The sequence below is a fragment of the Salarias fasciatus genome, chromosome 18, assembly GCF_902148845.1.
Source record: "Salarias fasciatus chromosome 18, fSalaFa1.1, whole genome shotgun sequence".
Classification (NCBI taxonomy): domain Eukaryota; kingdom Metazoa; phylum Chordata; class Actinopteri; order Blenniiformes; family Blenniidae; genus Salarias; species Salarias fasciatus.
In genome coordinates, this window is record NC_043762.1 from 23911008 (window position 1) to 23929954 (window position 18947).

Here is an 18947-nt window from a genome sequence, read left to right on the forward strand (position 1 = left end):
ACAGGATGAAATAGAACTTAAAAACCCCCGAAAAAAAACCCCGAGCGTGCACAATCGCCCGACGTTCAACCTTATAAGGTTTTCCTCAGGCACAATGCACGCTACAAAGAAATAAAATACCGCATTTTTAATTTATCAGGTCCGATTGGCTTCTCTCACAAGGATCCTGTCGTCTCGGTGGAGCACGGAGCAGAATGAAGGACCAATGAGGATCTCCCATCAGCACGAGGACGAATAATGACAGACAATGCTCGGGCTGTACTCGGATTCGGAAAAAATGCATTATCCGTAACGAATACTCGTTTAAAACGAGTATTCGGCTCATCCCTACTCTACACTATCCTGATCTTCTTATGTTGGCTTGTTGTGTCACTGAACAAGCTGTGAAACAGGCTTCACATCAGCAGAAACTTCTTGTCAACAGCACAGTTCATTTGTTGAGTTTGTTTGCAAAAGGAGGTTCATCACTTTTTCGTACAACATTTGGAAAATTTGCGGATCTTTCATTTAAGAAAATGAAGTCTTAATTTGATTTTAAATGGTATGAAGTTTACCTTTCTGTAATTGTAAATGTGATTGTTTGTTGTTACTCAGAAATAGTTCAAAATATATTTCATGACAATGGAATCCAGAAACGTTCCAAAAGATTCACATCATTTTCTCTCCATTGTGTTTCTCATGACTGGATCAAATGAATCAGAACAAACCACAGCAGTTTGATGGAGTAGGGCTCCCTCTAGTGAAGGATTTGCTCCAAAGGTTTTAGTCCACAGATTGTGTGTTTCCTGTCACTGTGGGCCTCACAGCACAGTACACAGCAGAGTCAGACACTGCAGCAGAGGAAATGATCAGATGGATTTGCTTTTCTGTCACGTTGAACTTCAGTCCTGGAACTGGATTAATAAACACTGATCCTGATCCTGAGTGAGAGATGAGAAACTGTGGAGGTTTTTTTGTGGATGAACTTCACGTTCTATATATAACTTTCTGAATTTGACAGTGATCAGTTTGTTATGATTCCCCAAATGATTCCTGGCATCTTTCTGGAGGATTTACAACTGATCAGAAATTACAGATATTTTCTCTCATTCAGAAAATTTGATTAAATTTTTGTGTCACAGATGATGATGATTAAACTGAGAGTTGTCTAACACACACACAGGACAGTCCATTCATGAAAGAGCTGCAACAGTTTGAGGTGAGGCTGATGAGCTGCAGTTCTCTCTGTGTCCACTGGGTGTCAGTGTGAAGCTGAACGCTGTTTGTGATCCTCCGGAAACAGTGAGAGAAGAAGCAGCTTCGGAGGCTGTTTGAAGCTGTGTTGTGGTGTGACTCGTTTCTCACAGAGGAAATATTTCATCTCGTACAGCAACAATGAGTTCAGTTCAGGCTTTGAGAGAGTTTATCAAGCAACGACGAACTGCTGCTGCTGGAGAAATGTGAACAAACTGTGGTTCAGTAAGAAGTGGAAACCTCCAGTCAAGTCTCACAGAACAGGTTAGTAAAAGTGTGAATGAAGACATGAATGTGAGTGGTGGAGGATTGTTCCGTTTGTTTAGAAGCCAACAGACAGAAACGAGGCTGCAGCTGCAGTTGTTGTTCAAAGTGAAACAACAGGAGTGATTTGAAAGCAGAAAGCTTCAGCATTAAACAGCATGTGTGTCAGAAAGAGTGGAAACGGTGCTTGAGCTGTTTGAAAACAGAAGAAGTGATTTATTGCCACTCAGTCTGGGCTAACATGCTAACGTTACTGTGGTTTGTGCAGCTTTTAAGGCTGGATTCTACTTTGTGTGTGGACGTGAGGCGCGGAACGTGCACGAGAGAAGGTGTGTGTCTTTGTTCCTCGTCGCGCGTCTGCTCCCAAACTGCAGGGGGCAGTGTATCGCAAACACACGTGTAGCACAGTGCTAAAGTAGAGTAGAGGAAGTAGCTCTTCTTCTTTTTCTTCTACTGCTCAACATCCTGTGAATGGAGTGGAGGGAGGTGGTATAGCAGGACACAACAACTTGTTGCACATTGAGCGTCTGAGCAACGCACGAGCAACTGGGACTGCAAGTTTAGCTTGAAATGACTTGAAGTCCTTCTTCCTGACACCACAGGAATTTGTACCCTGACAGGAGAATGAGCTTAGAAAATGTCTACTGAAGAGGAGAGAAGAACATACAGGACTGCATTGACTTAGAAATTCAACACTGTTTCAATGCAAGTAACATTCTTGAACCAGAAAAAATAGTTTTGTCAAAGACTGTGACAAAGAAAATAAAATATGAAGAAAAGAAGGGAAGAATAACTTATATCTGTGTTTATTTTCTACATGAGACATCAACTACAATCCATCTGGCTGAACATTCTCATAAAGTAGTTGGTAAATTGTAAGTTTTTTTGCTTCCTTTTGTTGTTCTGGGATATTTTCCAGCATATCAGCAACAGCAGAGCCAAATCTTGTGTTTTCAGTCTCCCTGTTGGTGACTTTCTCCTTGTCTGTGTTTCTAGTAAATTTAAAATCAAGTCTCCTTGTCCTCTTGCTCTGCAGCTCTGCTGTTTGTGATGTGCATTGTAGATATTTTTTGGATGAATTTGGAGGTGTGGTGAAGCATACATTTTCCACTTTAGAAAGACTGTGTGAGGGGATGTAGCTCTAAAAATTATATGATTTATCTGTGTGAAGCTGCACCAACCTCACAGACGGGTCAAGCATAAATCTAAGTTGACGGTACGTGTTTATAATAGAGACATTCTGGAAAATCTTCTGGAACTGGCTTGGGTTTATTAGTGAGTGAATAAAGTCTATTTACATGGAACACTGTCCTCCTGAATTTTTATTCACCTTCGTCACTTCACTCTGAAGCTGATGCTGCATCCAGACAGTTTTCTCATTTATTCTTTAAAGCCCACTACTGTCAATTTTCTTGAAATGAGCAGACTTTTTGTTGGTAAATGTTTGTATTTTAAATGCAGTCTGTCCTGTCTCATCCATCCATCAGTGTAAAATCTTCCCTTCCATCACATCAGTGACTTTTGTCTTGTTTCCCTCCAGAGAATCCACAGCAACACATTGGTCAGCAGAAGATGAGTTCCAGTGTGGAGCAGGAGGAACATGAAGCTCCACACATGAAAGAGGAGGAAGAGCTTGTTGGGGTGACTGTTCCTGATGGTGAAAGTGACAATTCCCACCACTGTTTGAGAGACTTCAGCAGCCAGAGACGAACTGCTGCTGCTGTGGAAATATTCAGCGTGTTTGAAGAAACTGTGGTCCAGCACGAGATGGAGATTGATGGTCAGCGCAGACACAGAACAGGTATGGAAACATGTGAATGAATCTAAATCCACTCTTCTTCTCCACTCTCAACTTCAATTCAGCCACACAGCACCCTCTCTGCAGCATTACACTGAAGTGAACATAACATTTCCCTTTTTCCCCATACAGTGCCTTAATCAAGTATTCGGCCCCCTTGAACTTTTCAGTATTTTACCACATTTCATCTTTACTGATGTTTTTGATGTGTTGAATAAAATTTAGCTCAGAGTCAAAAACCACGCCCACGTTCTTAACTGATTGTTCTGGTTTAAAATCTAATAATTTTGGTAAAATTTTCTCTCTCTGACCTTCGGGACCGATAACTAAAACCTCAGTCTTGTCCTGGTTGAGCTGTAGGAAATTCACTGCCATCCATGACTTGATGTCTGAAATACAGTTAAAAAGGGTTTTTAATTGGCCCTGAGTCATCAGGAGACACGGCGATGTACAGCTGAGTGTCGTCAGCGTAGCTATGGAAACTGATGCCGTGTCTCCTGATGACGTCCACAAGTGGAAGCATGTAGAGATTAAAAAGTATGGGACCTAAAATTGAACCTTGGGGAACCCCACACCTAATTTCATGGGTTCCTGAGGAACAAATATCCAGACTAACATAAAAACATCGATCTGTGAGATAAGAACTGAACCAGTTAAGAACAGTATCAGAGAGGCCCACCAGGTGACTCATGCTGTTTATTAAAATGTGGTGGTCTACTGTGTCGAAGGCGGCACTCAGATCCAGCAGAACCAACACTGTGAGTTTTTTATCATCTAAATTCCACCTGATGTCATTTAGAATCTTTAAAAGGGCCATCTCCGTACTGTGGTTCACTCTAAAACCAGACTGATGTCTTTCTAAAATGTTACTGATCATGAAAAAGTCATTGACTTGGTTAAAAACCAGTCTTTCTAAAGCTTTACTTAAAAACGGTAGGTTGGATACTGGTCTGTAGTTATTAAGAACATTGGGGTCTAAATTGCTGTTCTTCAGAAGGGGCTTCACCACCGCCGTTTTAAAGGCAGTGGGGAAGACACCCGTCTGAAGAGAACAGTTCATGATATTTAAAATCTGTTCCTCAAGGAATCCACAAAGTGATTTAAAAAGTGGTGTGGGGATGGGATCTAAAAGGCAGGTTGTTGATTTTACTTGGGAGAAAACTCGACCAAGAGTCCTCGAATCAACCAGGTCAAAACTGTCCAGTGTTTCCTCAGGCATGGACAACGGTTCAGCTGTGTTCACTGATAAAACCTGTTGAGGTAAAAGACTGGACCTGATGTCCATGATTTTAGTTCTGAAGTGGTCTGCAAACTCTTCACAGAGAGCGTCTGTTGGCTCCTTAAAAGCTTTATTAAAATTAGTGCCAGTTAAAATGTTGAAGGTGGAGAAGAGGAACTGGGGGTTGTCTTTATTGTCTGAAATAAGTTGAGAGAAGTGGGAAGTTCGGGCCTGTTTAACTGCATTATTGTAAATTTTGAGTTGCTGACATAAAATCTGATGATGTACAGTCAACTTGGATTTCCTCCAGCTTCGTTCAGCACTCCTGTAGTTTCTTTTCAGTTTGATGATGGTATTGTTTTTCCTCCACGGGGGTTTGGAATGGCCCTTGATAGTTTCAGTTAAAAGTGGAGCTACTGAGTCCAGACTGGACTTGAGTTTACTGTTGAAATCGTCAATGATAAAATCACAGCAGGAGTGCTCTGTAAAATCTCTATGAAATCTGCAGCTACTTCAGAAGTAAGGTAGCGTCTCCTCACTGTTCTCACCGGGGCTTCCTGCTGGTTAAAAGTGGTGATGTTAAAAAACACACAGTAGTGGTCAGACACAGCCAGGTCAACAACAGAGGACACACTGATGGACAGACCGTGGGTTATAACCAGGTCCAGGGTGTGTCCTCTGTTGTGAGTTGGCTGCGTGACATGCTGTTTAAAATCTAAACAGTTTAAAAGGTTAAAAATTCTCTGGACATAGAGTCCGAGATGTCATCAACATGTAAGTTAAAATCACCAGTTTTTAAAATTCTACTGTATTTAGAATGAATTATCGTTAAAAGTTCTGAATATTCACTGATAAAAAGACTAGAGTACTGAGGGGGTCTGTACACTGTTAAACACAGGATTGGGGGACTGCTAAAAACAAAGGCGTGGTGCTCGAAGGAGGTAAAACTATGAAAAGCCACTGCACAAGCGCTTAATGAATTTTTTAAAATGGGAGCAGTCCCTCCACCCCTCTTACCCTGTCTGGTTGAATATCAAAAGTTAAAACTTGGTGGGGAAGTCTCAGTGAGGATAACAGGTACATCAGTGCCAAGCCATGTCTCAGTTAAAAGCAGACTGTCTGAATTATTGTCTAAAATAAGATCATGAATAATAAAAGATTTGTTTCAAAGAGAGTGCACATTCAGCAGCACCATATTAATAGTAGTGGGCAGGCTGGATGTGCGCTCTCTGTGAAGTTTCACTGATAAAAGAGTCCTTTGTTGTTTAAAAATAATCCAGGGGATGTGATGTCTGGAGGAGGTGATGACTGGGATATTGTGTACAGTGTGTGGTGTGTCTGCGGGCAGTGAAGGTGTGTGAGGGGTGTGTGCGGCGTGTGGTGGATTGGCCGGTCTTCCAGGTAGTCAGTCAGCGGGGGATGTGTGGACTGTGTGCTGAATGTTACCTGCTAAAATGGAGCTGCCCAGCGTGCTCGGGTGAAGTCCGTCCGGGTGATAAAAAGCCTGGCGGTTCCAGAAAAGATTAAAATTGTCAATGAAATAAAAATTGGAGGCTGTGCAGGAGCGCTGAAGCCAGGTGTTGAGGCTGAGCAGTCTGGAGAAGCATTCAGCGCCCCTGGAGAAGGTCGGCAAAGGTTCAGAGATAAAAAACCGACCTTCCACAGCTCTCCAACAGGTTAAAAAGGTCTTTAAACTCCTGCTTGGTGACCTCCGACTGCCGCCGGGCCGTGTCGTTAGTGCCGACCTGCACGATGACCCGGCGGACAACGGAGGGGAGGGACTGCAGGAGCCTCCGGGAGTCCGTGGAGGATCGTGGGGACAGTAGCACCAGGAATACACCACGCGATGGCGTTAAAAAAGCGACTATTCCTGATGCTACTGTCCCCAACCAGGAGTGACGTGGGGGAAAAGAGGGGACGGGGCGGGGGCGGCTGCGGGGCAACAACGTGGGTCTCCGGGGCTGGGGAGCGCTCTGCCAGTACAGCGGCGCCGCCGGCAGCAACCTCACTGCTGGAGCGGTGGTCCTGACCCTGGTCCTGGTTCCGCTTCTCCCCTGAGTGGTAGTCCCTGTTCTCCCCGCGGCGGTGGTGGCGGCTCCCGGAGTGTCTCCTCACCGCCTCCCTGATCAGCCTCAGGCGGGCTGCGGAGGCCACGGTCCGGGGCGATCGCCACCGCTCCGGGACCGGCGGGGAGCGGTCCGGCTCCAGGGCTGCGACGGAGTGATCCGGGGCTGCAGGGGAGAGATCCGTCTCCGGGGCCGGGATGGAGTGGGCCAGGACCGCGGCGGAGAGAGCCGTCTCTGGGGCTGCGGCATTGTGGTCCAGGGCCGTGGTGGAGTGACGACGTGGCCTGGTGGTGTCTGGCGGCGTGACTTCCGGGTTGTTGTAGCGGGGAGCGGCGGACCCGCCAGAGGATGCGGAGGCAGCAGCGGCCGCAGCAGGCCGCGGTCCCTCACCACCCGCCGGCCTGTCGTTGTCGTGCTGCGTCAGGCCATGGAAGCAGTTCGAGAGGGGTAGTGTGGGCGAAGCCCCTGTGGGCTTAGGCTTGCGGCCCCGCACCACCACCTCCACCCATGAGCGCTGATTGTCCAGTGTCGAGCAGGAGGGAGCCCAGGGTGCTGGAGCGGTGGTGTTTATGAAGGACGAGATGATCATAGATTGTCCTTCGGCCAGCGTCCGGGCCTGCTCAAGCAGATTGTCTTTTTCCCTGAGCTCCTCCGACAGCCGGCGGATGTCCTTCCTCAGGCCGGTGACGATCCTGTGCGGGGACTTTCTGTGTGGGGTTTGCATGTTCTCCCCGTGTTTGCGTGGGTTCCCTCCGGGTACTCCGGCTTCCTCCCACGGTCCAAAAACATGCATGTCAGGTTAATTGGTCACCCTAAATTGCCCCTAGGTGTGAATGGGAGCATGAATGGTTGTCTATCTATGTCATCCCTGACAGACTGGCGACCTGTCCAGGGTGTACCCTGCCCTCGCCCACAGCAGCTGGGATCGGCTCCAGCCACCCGCGACCCTGAAAAAAAATAAAGGATGAAGCGGTAGAGAATGAATGAATGAATGAATGAGGATCGATAAAAATGATATAATCTTTGTGTCATATCGGCCGATAGTTTATCGGACCGATAATTATCGTGCATCAGTCATTCACATATCAAAATGTAGGCATTTTTGTCCTCTACGCAGATGTGAAAACTAGTGGTGTCGTGCGATCAAAAAATATTAATCCTACTAATTACAGGATTTGTAATTAATTAATCTTAACTATTTACATTTTAATGTTATATCTGCTTCCCAAGTGAAGAATTCAAATTCTAGGACTTTACAGATTTGTAGTGCATGAGTCAAATGAATCAAATGAATAGAAGAGAAGATTTGAAATCCACATTTTTGTTGATAATGAATGAAAGCTAAGCCAGGACGTTGTGTTCAAAATAAACTGTAAGCTCAATCAGGCAACTAAAATAACACTTTCAGTGTGTTTCATTAATGAAATTCAAGAAAAAAAAAAGTTAAAGTACGAGGGGGGACCCAAAAGTTTCCGGACTGATTCTATTAATAAAAAAAAAAATACAATGAAGTTCCGACTTTGGCCGCTAGATGTCGCTACAGGATAACCTCATGCATAACTGTGCCAGGTTTGGTCTTCCCCCGTGATGCAGTCAGCTGACAGTCATTGTTTATGTTGACAGAGTGACACCCCGCTCTTCGATTTTTCAAGATGGCGGATATCCACTGATATCCGCTCTGTCAAAACATTTTGTTTTTTATTGGGAAAAACAGCGGCAGAAATGCTCACCATGTTGCAGACATTCTTTAAGAAGGATTCTGAGGGTGTCTGAGTGGTTTGGGCCCTTTAAGAGTAATCAGATTACATCACAAAGACCAGGCACGCAGAGGACAACAATCCACTTCCAGAATAGAGGAAAACGTCACAAAAACTGAAGAAGACGTCCTGGTAGATCCACGCAGGACTTTTGATGACATTGCAGATCTGATGGGAGTATTGTAGAGATCCAGACAGATAATCCTCAGGCGGTTATTAGAAGCAGTGAGACGAAGCCACCCAGAAATGGCCGCATCATAACAGACAGCAGACCACAGGACACCCCGTTACGTGCAGAAATAGTATCAAATGTTGTGCGTAAAGCATATTTTTTTGACTAAAACCGTGACCAGCCAGCCTCCCCACCACCATATTCCCCTGATCTGGCCCCCAGGCGACTGCTTTTTGTTGTCAAAGATGAAACTGGAGCAGTAGCGGAAAGGTAAGACAGGCATACAGGCGGGGGATGGAAAATCGAAGTTCTATCTTATCGGCACAGTTACGCACGGTCATGGCGACTCTTCTGAACAGTGGAAATCTCGGGTGCAGCATTGTATTCAAGCCAAAGGAGAGTATTTTGAAGGTGACAGTTTCAAATAATTGCGAAGATTAAACAATAAAAAGTTATAACCACAGTCCGGGAACTTTTGGGTCCCCCCTCGTACATCCCAGCAAATGAATTCGGCCTGGTGCACTATTCAAAAATGCAGTACAAATATAGATTAAAAAAAATTCTGAAATAAACTAAGGCGGAGTCTCATATAGCCACTGCAGCAAACAAAATTCAAAATGAACACTAGAGCTAACTCAGTACAGCAATTCAAAATGAATACTACAAGTACAAGCAGGATTACTATTGCAACAACACATCATCAGTAGGGTAAAACTAACCTGTCTCACGACGGTCTAATCCCAGCTCACGTTCCCTATTAGTGGGTGAACAATCCAACGCTTGGTGAATTCTGCTTCACAATGATAGGAAGAGCCGACATCGAAGGATCATGTCAGGTTAATGTCCATCCTCAGTAACACCAGGCACCCTCTACATGAGACTGTCTGCTCAGAGGAGCCACAGATCAGACCATCTCCTCTCAGTGTGCTGTAGGACGGAGCGCTTTAGATCATTCATTCCTGCTGCCATTCGATTTTATAATGAGCACTGTTAATGTAACGTTATGTGCTGGGGTTTATACGGGATTCTTCTTTTTTTTCTGTTTTTAAATACTATTTATTATTAATCTGTCCTGTTTTATGTGTTGCTACTGAATGACCCTTGAATTTCCCCATGTGGGGATTAATAAAAGTATCTATCTATCTAACATGCCTCTAAATAAGATAACAATTCCATTCACATTGAATTGCCACTGAAGTGTGCTATAATTAAAGATAGGGTAGGCGATGTCCAAAAGCACTTTTTGTCATACTGAGTGAAATGCTCCTTGCCCCTTAGGAGAAGTCAATACATTATGTGGACGGAAAAAGGTGTGGAAAAAATCTGACAACTGTAGCAGCTAAACGACTGTAAAAACTCCGACCAATCGTAAGGCGCGGACCGCTCTTAAGAAACCAATGAAATCCCTTCGCCGTTCTACCAGCCCCCTGCGCGTACATTTCAATGGCATGCACTGGCCCTAGTTCAGTGTGCGCGCGTTGCCAAGGCGCTCACATAAAATAGAACGAAGCGGAGCGGGCGTGCTGCGTGCCCCTGAGCGTTGTGTGCGGACAGTCAGATAGGTTAATAACATTGAAGGCGATCAGAAACTCCATGCGCGCGGCGCTTCCGCGTCCATTGCGTTCGCTTCCAACGGGAGCTGGGCGGAGCAAGGCGGAGCCTTGGGGAGATGCTAAATTCCAATACATGCTAGTTTTCCAAGATCGCCAACCCTAGCTTTAACCTTAGATTAATTTTTTAATACATTAATTTGTGGTGTAATTAATCTAATTAATGCATTTAAGTGACAACCCTAGTGAAAACCTTATTTCAAGATTTTATCTAATTTAAATTAGGGATGCACGATATGGAAAATATTTAACCGATACCGATAACCAATAATTAACTACTTCTCATTGCTGATACCGATAACCGATAAATTCAGATTTTTATATTCAATATAATCTTAAAATAATCTGAAGTTTGTGTACCAAAGGAGAATAAAAACATTAAAGATGCAGTGATGAAAAAAGTAATACTTTAGTAGCTCTGTCCTGACTGTAACAGCAAACAACAGTACAGACTCTTCACATGTTCATTTATTTTTTGAGATATCAAACAGTTACAATGAGTAACAGTCTATTTTTTTCCAAACAAAAATAAATTAAAATAAAATCTCCTGTAATTGTTTACACAGACTGTCAAATTTCTCAAAACTCAGTGTATCAAATATGACATCAAATCCCAACTTAAGCAAAAACTGCATCCTTTAAGAAAAGGGTTTCACAGAGCTGTGACTGGTTTTTTCTGTCAAAAAATGAAGTGAAATATTTTTTAACCATGAAATAAATTAAATGCATTGACATGTCAAGCTCAAATCTAAAAACTCGGGGTTTCAACGTTTACAATTTTTTTCTACACGTGGCGTCAGATTTGTCTTTCTATTACAGTTGTGCTAAATGACCACAAGATGGCTGTCTCCTTTCTCATAATCCCATTAAATCAAAGACATTCCAGTCGTTATCAGACAAAAGGGCCGTTTCAGCTGTTAACTTCATATGTTCACTAAGTGTCTTGTCACATTTCTTTAAAGGAATACTCCGAAGATTTTGGACCCACGCCCTATCCCGATCATTTACACAGTGAGATAAGCTCATAAATACCTTTATTGTGTCCGTTCCTCCAGCCGCAGGCTCCCAGCTGTTAGCATCGTAGTTAGCTTAGCTCAACTGCGGGAGGTGAAGAGGAAACAGAGCTGGACTGACAAAAGTGGACAAAATACTCCATCCAGTGGTCCAGGGGACGGCGTATTAGCACGTGAAGTAAAACCGAATGGTAATTTTTTTTCACATCGAATAAAAAAAAAAAAAAAATCGCCAGCTCTACTTGGAATCGAGTCACAGGGGAACCAGTTCTAGAAAAGTATTAAGAAAGCAGTGAGAAAGCGTGTGGCTCCGGCTCTCACGCACGGGAGTGCGGCTCTAGTCCCGAGTCCCATGTGTGGGGAAGAGAGGTGTGTGTAGCAGCATCGGTGTGCGGTGGGGCTTCACGAGGCTGCGGTGGCAGTGTTGTGTGTTCCTGCATGGTTCTATTGGGCAAGTTCGGTGCGGTTGGAACCGTTGTTCCAACTGGGTCATCCAGCTGTGTAGAGCTGGCTTAGAGGCTCGTTTTGAAAGTTCACGTGAAGAAAGAAAGTCGGGTCCTTGGTCCAGACGATCTGTCGGCTGCGGGGGAGGAGCAGACTTGTGGCGTTGCGCAGCTGTGTGGTCCTGCTGGAAGGCAGCTTCTGCCCTTCTGCTCCACTGATGAGGAGAGGGGAATCACCGGTGAAAAAGGAGGGAAAAGTGGTCCGATTGTATCTCGCCAGCGAGGGTTCAGGGCCTCCTAATCCGTGGGTCAGACGCGGAGAACGTCTTTCCAATGTAGAACCTTGCAGAGAACTGGCGATTCAGGCGGAATCTCAGCTTTTGAATGACTTCCCGCTCAGCCAGTCAGGCAACCTGGCTGGCCACTTCCGTTTTGGGAAGCGGGTCTCACGAGTGCCCTCGTGCGGTAGGACGGTGGTATTGCACCTCCGGTTCCAGATTTCCCACTGTGAGGAGCTTGAGATGAGCAGTCATTTTGTGTCTGTGGAAAATAACATGGCGCTGGCCCCATGGTGGCGGAAAGGCGCCTCCTTTGTTCTCCTTTATCTGAGGGTCAGTCCTGCCATGTGATCTTGATTGGCCTTTGTTCTCTGAGGAGTCATGGGGCCTTCTCAGGATCCGTGACCCCTGATCATGTTTGTTTCATTGAATATTCCTCAGAGGAATATTTCTATCAATGCGTCCCCAACACTCCTCAAGCAGCCAGTGGCCCTTGCTCATTAGCTTGGCTAGGTGTGTCCATGTTCAGAAGTCCTACTGGTCCTGGTTAAGCTTAATCAGTACATGTTTGGCAGCATTCACAATCACTGACAACACTGAGGTAACTAAACGTACTTTTTGATAGGTCATCTGATATGTGTGCAACTCCTAACGTGTTCGTAAAGTTCTAGTTTCACCTGGCTGTCAATTCATTGATTTATCCAGTGTTCCAAAAGAATCATATATGGTATGCAAAAGGTTTTTGACTCATTTTGACAAATGATCAGTCATCACAGATAATGTGATGACTGATACAATGAGATGATGCTGACATTAGGGCTGCACGATATTGGAAAAAACTGACATTGCTATTTTTTGGGGGCTTGCAATATATTGCGATATATATTGCGATATTAAAAATAGAAGAATTTTTCCCAGATGACCTGAATAGCTCTATTTGGGGAGATGGCCACTTGAGAGAAATACGTGGTGTTTCATACCGCTTGTTGAGCATGCGGATCATTTTTTAAAACCCCTCTTTAACAATCCACGGTGTTCAATGGCACCATGTCTTTCGCTAGGTAAAAAGTTATTGCATCCGTGATTTGTCGATGCTGTTTGGAGTTCCTATTATACGGTGTTATACCGGCAAAGGCTTCTGTAATTGTTTTTTGAGAAGATGAAGTTTCACCTGGGGTCTTTGCTTTTGCACTGGAAATACAGGAGCTTGTGATGGTGTTTCAAATGGTCCAACAGGTTTGACGTATTAAATCGTGTTGAGGCAACCTCGATGAGGCACTGTCGGCAGAGAACGTTTTTTTGTTCCGTATCGTCTTTTTTTTTATAGCCGAAATATATCCAAATTTCACATGTTGGCCTTCTTTTGGGGACTAAATCCTCAGTCGCTTCCTCCTGCATGTCGCCTGTGTTCAGAGTGTAGCCCGAACCCCCCCCCCCCCCCCCCTCCCCCTCCTCTGCTGTGGTGGAGGGAGGGGGGTGGTGAGTACTGAGCAGGAGGGAGGGAGAGAGCGGCTGTGCGGAGCATGGAGCAGCTTGCTGCTTTTCCGAAGCAAAACAAAAGTTAAAAATAATAATAATAAAAATATTGCACATCCTGCGATGTGACTATTGCACATGCGCACATTGCGATGGCGATGTTCAAACGATATATTGTGCAGGCCTAGCTGACATCTTTCAGAAAGAACAACCATTGCACCGAGAATCAATCAGCCAGTTTAGATCAACACGGTGTACTCACTTGGAAGTTGTGCTGATTGTGGGCTGACTGTCCGTAATAATTTTAAAAAAATGTTCTGAGACATTCAGACTAAGGCTGGGCAATATGGACCAAAATTCGTATCCCGATATATTTAGGCTGAATATCGATATACGATATATATCCTGATATATTTTTTTTCCCAAAGTGAGAGCAAATGTTCAAAGTCAAAGCCAAATATAACAAGTCAAAAGTAGTTTTATTGAAACCGGCTGTTTCAGTGAACAGTGGCAAAATCAAATGAATAATAATCAACAGGTTTCTTCAACTGGTTCATGAAAAATGCTCAGTTGTTCAAATAATGAAAAGTAAACATAAATACCGTATAACAGGAGTTGCTACCTTTATCAAATTATATCTCTGTAAGGTAGATATTTAAATGAAAATATATATTTTTCTGAAATAAATGTAGTCATGGAAATACAATAAACATTTTGGGTTTTTTTATTCTACGACTAAAAATAGCTTATCGAAATAAAATTATAGATTTTCTTCTCCTTTCTAACAAATCTACAGATGCAAATAATAAACATTGCATAACCAATATGACAACCCTTTGTAAGAGCAGCATTTATATATAAAGCTTAAAATAAAGTGCTCAGTTTAAGAAACACATGTAAACATCAGCTTTAGATTACCTTTTCCTCTTGTTCCTTTAACAATTTCTTCTCTGAACAGTCTCAATCAGTTGCGCAAGAAACAGAATATCAAGTCAATATACATTTTCTCTCTTTTTCTACTCTGACAGACAGTAATGCGCGCAGCATTACACACTCCGTACTGCAGTTTGTGCTGCTGTTTTAGGTGGTGAAAAAGATTTGTCGTGCTTCCACCCTTGGCTGTAACTCGTTTATAGCACTCCCGACATATGACGTGACTTTGTTGCTCGTCTGATACTTTAAAACTCAACCATCTCGAAATTACTGAGCTACTGCTTTTTCTTTTACTGACCAATTCCTCCTTTGAGTGCTCTGCAGCCGCTGCTGCCTCCTCTGTGCTTGTCGTAGAGTCCCGGAGTGTCGCTTTCTGCCCCTCCCCCCTTTGAGCAGGAAAGAGGAGGGGCGGGGCCTGGAGCAGTGCAGAGAGCTCCACTCCGGGTCAGCAGCGCAGCAGAGCAAACATCACAGCGCAAATTTGAACTATATCGATATAAACGATATAGTCTAATTCTATATCACATTTAAAAATATATCGATATAATTTTAATATCGATATATCGCCCAGCCCTTATTCAGACATGTGTAAATCATTTCAGAAATTTTAATTAAAGTTTTCAATTTCACTTTTCGAGTTTTTTAAAGCTGGAACTGTAGAAGTAATGTAACTGACCTTTTGTCTTGTTCTTTTTGTCCCTGAAGAGCTCCCACGGCACCATGACTGTAGAGAGGAGCAGCTCTTTAAACAGGAAACAAAATACTGTCAAGAGCAGGAAGAACCAGAACCTCCACGAATCAAAGAGGAACCAGAAGAACCAGAACCTCCACAGATCAAAGAGGATCCAGAAGAATCAGAACCTCCACAGATCAAAGAAGAACCAGAAGAACCAGAACCTCTACAGATCAAAGAGGAACCAGAAGAACCAGAACCTCTACAGATCAAAGAGGAACCAGAAGAACCAGAACCTCTACAGATCAAAGAGGAACCAGAAGAATCAGAACCTCCACAGATCAAAGAAGAACCAGAAGAATCAGAACCTCCACAGATAAAAGAGGAACCAGAAGAATCAGAACCTCCACAGATCAAAGAAGAACCAGAAGAATCAGAACCTCCACAGATAAAAGAGGAACCAGAACAACCAGAACCTCCACAGATCAAAGAGGAACCAGAACAACCAGAACCTCCACAGATCAAAGAGGAACCAGAACCTCCACAGATCAAAGAGGAACCAGAACCTCCACAGATAAAAGAGGAACCAGAACAACCAGAACCTCCACAGATCAAAGAGGAACCAGAACAACCAGAACCTCCACAGATCAAAGAGGAACCAGAACCTCCACAGATCAAAGAGGAACCAGAAGAACCAGAACCTCCACAGACTGATGAACTGGGTATCAGCCAAGAGGCAGAACAGCTTCCACTGAAGTTTGAAAGTATTGAGGAGCAAAGTTACCTGAGTGAACCAGAAGAAGTACCGGACACTGATCAGTTCCTCTTTCATGACTCTGAAGTCCACGATGTGAAGAAACATAAAAACTTAGAATCAACGACAAATACAAAGGTAAAAAAAATCAGCATATTTCATAGTCAGCATGTGTCAGAGAAGCGAGCTGAATGTGAAAAGCTTCATTGTGGGGAAACATCTGCTGAAACTGTCCGTAAAAAACGTGAAATGTGTCAGAACTTAGAAACTGTTACTGATAAGAAAGTTTGTGAATTCTGTGGTGAAAGTTACAACCGAAAGAATGACTTGTTGGTCCACAAGAAAACTCACACAGTTGAGAAGCTGTATTCCTGTGAAACATGTGGGAAATGTTTCAGAAAACCAAAATATTTGTTGGTCCACATGAGAACTCACACAGGTGAGAAGCCGTTTTCTTGTGAAACATGTGGGAAAAATTTCCGTCAACAGAGTCATTTGTTGACCCACAAGAGAACTCACACAGGTGAGAAACCACATTCTTGTGAAGCATGTGGGAAATGTTTCAGTCGTCGGAGTTGTTTATTGGACCACATGAAAATTCACACAGGTGAGAAGCCGTATTCTTGTGAAACATGTGGGAAGTGTTTCAGGCATCAGAGTCATTTTTTGTCCCACAAGCGAACTCACACAGGTGAGAGGCCATATTGTTGTGAAACATGTGGGAAAAGTTTCCTTCAACGGAGTCATTTGTTGACCCACATGAAAACTCATACAGGTGAAAAGCCGTTTTCCTGTGAAACATGTGGGAAATGTTTCACTAAACAAAAAAATTTTTTGGTCCACATTAGAACTCACACAGGTGAGAAGCCGTTTTCTTGTGAAACATGTGGGAAATGTTTCAGAAAACAAAAATATTTGATGGACCACATGAGAACTCACACAGGTGAGAAGCCGTTTTCTTGTGAAACATGTGGGAAAAATTTCCGTCAAAAGAGTCATTTGTTCAACCACATGAAAACTCACACAGGTGAGAAGCCACATTCTTGTGAAACATGTGGGAAAAATTTCAGTCGTTGGAGTAATTTATTGGACCACATGAGAATTCACAGAGGTGAGAAACCATACTCTTGTGAAACATGTGGGAACAATTTCAGTCGTTGGAGTCATTTATTAGACCACATGAGAATTCACAGAGGTGAGAAGCCACATTCTTGTGAAACATGTGGAAAGTATTTCAGTCGTTGGAGTTATTTATTGGTCCACATGAGAATTCACACAGGTGAGAAGCCATATACCTGTGAAACATGTGGGAAGTGTTTCAGGCATCAGAGTCATTTGTTGGCCCACAAGCGAACTCACACAGGTGAGAAGCCATATTGTTGTGAAACTTGTGGGAGAAATTTCAGTCACCGAAAAAACTTGATGCTCCACATGAGAACTCACACAGGTGAAAAGCCATATTCTTGTGAAACATGTGGGAAAGTATTTACTCGTCTTAGTTCACTGCGAAAACACATGAAATGTCTCAAAGAAATCATGTCCTAAAAAACTCTACGGGAAGTTTCATTCAAGAAGTTCAGTTTGAGCACAAAGTATCATCCAGTTTAAAGAAAACGCAATTTCACTCTAAGCTGTTTAATTCCTATGCTGGTCCACAGCATATACACACAGTCATGATACAAAAACACCCCAAAATGAGTTGCATTGCTATGTTTCATCTACACAGTCTTTCCTGTGGGTATAACGTCAGTTCTATTTCATCCCTACTGACCGCCAGAGGCGGTGCGTAAAGCACTGAATGATCATCCTATCGCATACGCAGGTCGAGAATTAAATGACAAAAAAGTCACACGTGACCTCCCGGTGGCTGACGTGAGTCTGTATAGCCACGTCACACCGGAAGCTCAGTCCCTTTAAACCTTCTCACACGCAGGTTGGTTGGATCTGGTGGTGAGCATTTTGAGCTGAACTCCACTGACAGTTGATGTGCTGTTTTGTGACAGGTGGCCCTGCGACTGGGTAAATCAGAGCTGTGGGCTTGCTCGCCCTCTAAGGGCTGCACAAGCAGCACTCCATCTCCTTTTTTTCTTCTTTCCCGTGAAAGCCGGGTATCGTTTATCGCCATGTCTGTTAGACAGTTGTTTTCTGTTGTTACAGCCCACCTTGTGGTGCGCGCTGCTCTAGTTTGTTGCCTGTGCGGCTTAATTGTTAATTTGTTAATTAGGAGGTGGAACTTCGCCCAGTTGTTATTGAAGACGGCTGTCTGTCAGCTCGTGTTCTGAGTATGATTCATACACTGTCTCTTCAGTTTGTTTAAAGAAAGGAAGATAATAGTAATAATAATAAAAAAAAACCCAGCAGGGTTGTTTTCCTTCATTGTGAGCCTGTTGCAAATCGCAAGTGGCGTTCTCTGCTTGACCCGGTTTGTGACCCCGCGTTCAGACATTCAGGAGTCACAGGTGGCGTTCTCTGCTCGACCTGACTCTGTAGCGTTGCTTGTCTCTACACTAGGTTTCTTAGTGAGTAAGACAACTGAGGGTTTTTTGACACCATGTTGGAGCAGCCATGTTGCAGACTCTGCTTGGCAGCACTCCAACCTGAGGATGGCCGTGATTTGTGTCCCCGCTACCTGGGTGTGGACCACCTACGGGAGGCCCTCCATGACACGGACTGCCCGAATTGCTTAATTATGTCGCGTTCCGTGAAGGTTGCACACTTGGCTGAGTTTGAGGGTTGCCCGGAGGGGGGATCCCACATCTATGGTGTTGCCTGCTGGACAGTCACTGACACGGAAGCACTCTTCTTCGGAGGCACTAGCGCGTATGAGGAAGAGCCGCAGGAAGGAGGACCCCAAGGACAGGTTGTCTGGTAAAGTGGAAAACCTGTCATCAGAATTGGCTCAGATGAAGGCGATGCTCCAGAACCTTCAGGCCGACATGGGACGCCATGAAGCGGTTCAGCAGGAACACGATTTGGCATCGCACGAGGACGCGATCTCGGTGGCGGCGTCGGACACTCAATTTAGGAGTGATTTCGATGAGCTGAGCTCCCGGGTTTCTGAGTCTGGGTCCCACACCTCTGCGGGCTCCCGGGGCACTGGAGATGAGTCTGTGGCCTTGGCTATTCGGACAACTCTCACCCGCCTGCAGTTGGATATCCCCATGTCAAACCAAGTCCGCTCCAGCACGTTCTTCCGACGCCAAACGGCAGCTGAGCCCTTTGCGGTCCCGCCATCAGAGGAATACGTGAAGGAACTGC

The 18947-nt window shown here is 44.2% G+C and overlaps 1 protein-coding gene and 1 long non-coding RNA gene across 3 annotated transcripts; both read left to right on the forward strand.

Annotated features, from left to right (window-relative positions):
• The first annotated feature begins 1368 nt into the window (after positions 1–1368).
• On the forward strand, positions 1369–15100 carry LOC115404991 (uncharacterized). Its single transcript, XR_003933405.1, has 3 exons — positions 1369–1497; positions 3038–3298; positions 14968–15100. It is a non-coding gene; the product is annotated as an uncharacterized LOC115404991 (long non-coding RNA).
• Positions 15101–15823: 723 nt separating this feature from the next.
• Positions 15824–18460, forward strand: LOC115404984 (gastrula zinc finger protein XlCGF8.2DB-like). Of its 2 annotated transcripts, none has more exons than XM_030114369.1 (3): positions 15824–16212; positions 16297–16464; positions 16633–18460. In XM_030114369.1, the coding sequence occupies exons 1-3, from the start codon at positions 15939–15941 to the stop codon at positions 17232–17234; spliced, it is 1044 nt and encodes a 347-aa protein (XP_029970229.1). In that variant the 5' UTR covers positions 15824–15938; the 3' UTR covers positions 17235–18460. The 2 variants fall into 2 exon arrangements, with proteins under 2 accessions (XP_029970229.1, XP_029970228.1); XM_030114368.1 differs by having other exon boundaries at positions 16549–18457.
• Positions 18461–18947: the final 487 nt, after the last annotated feature.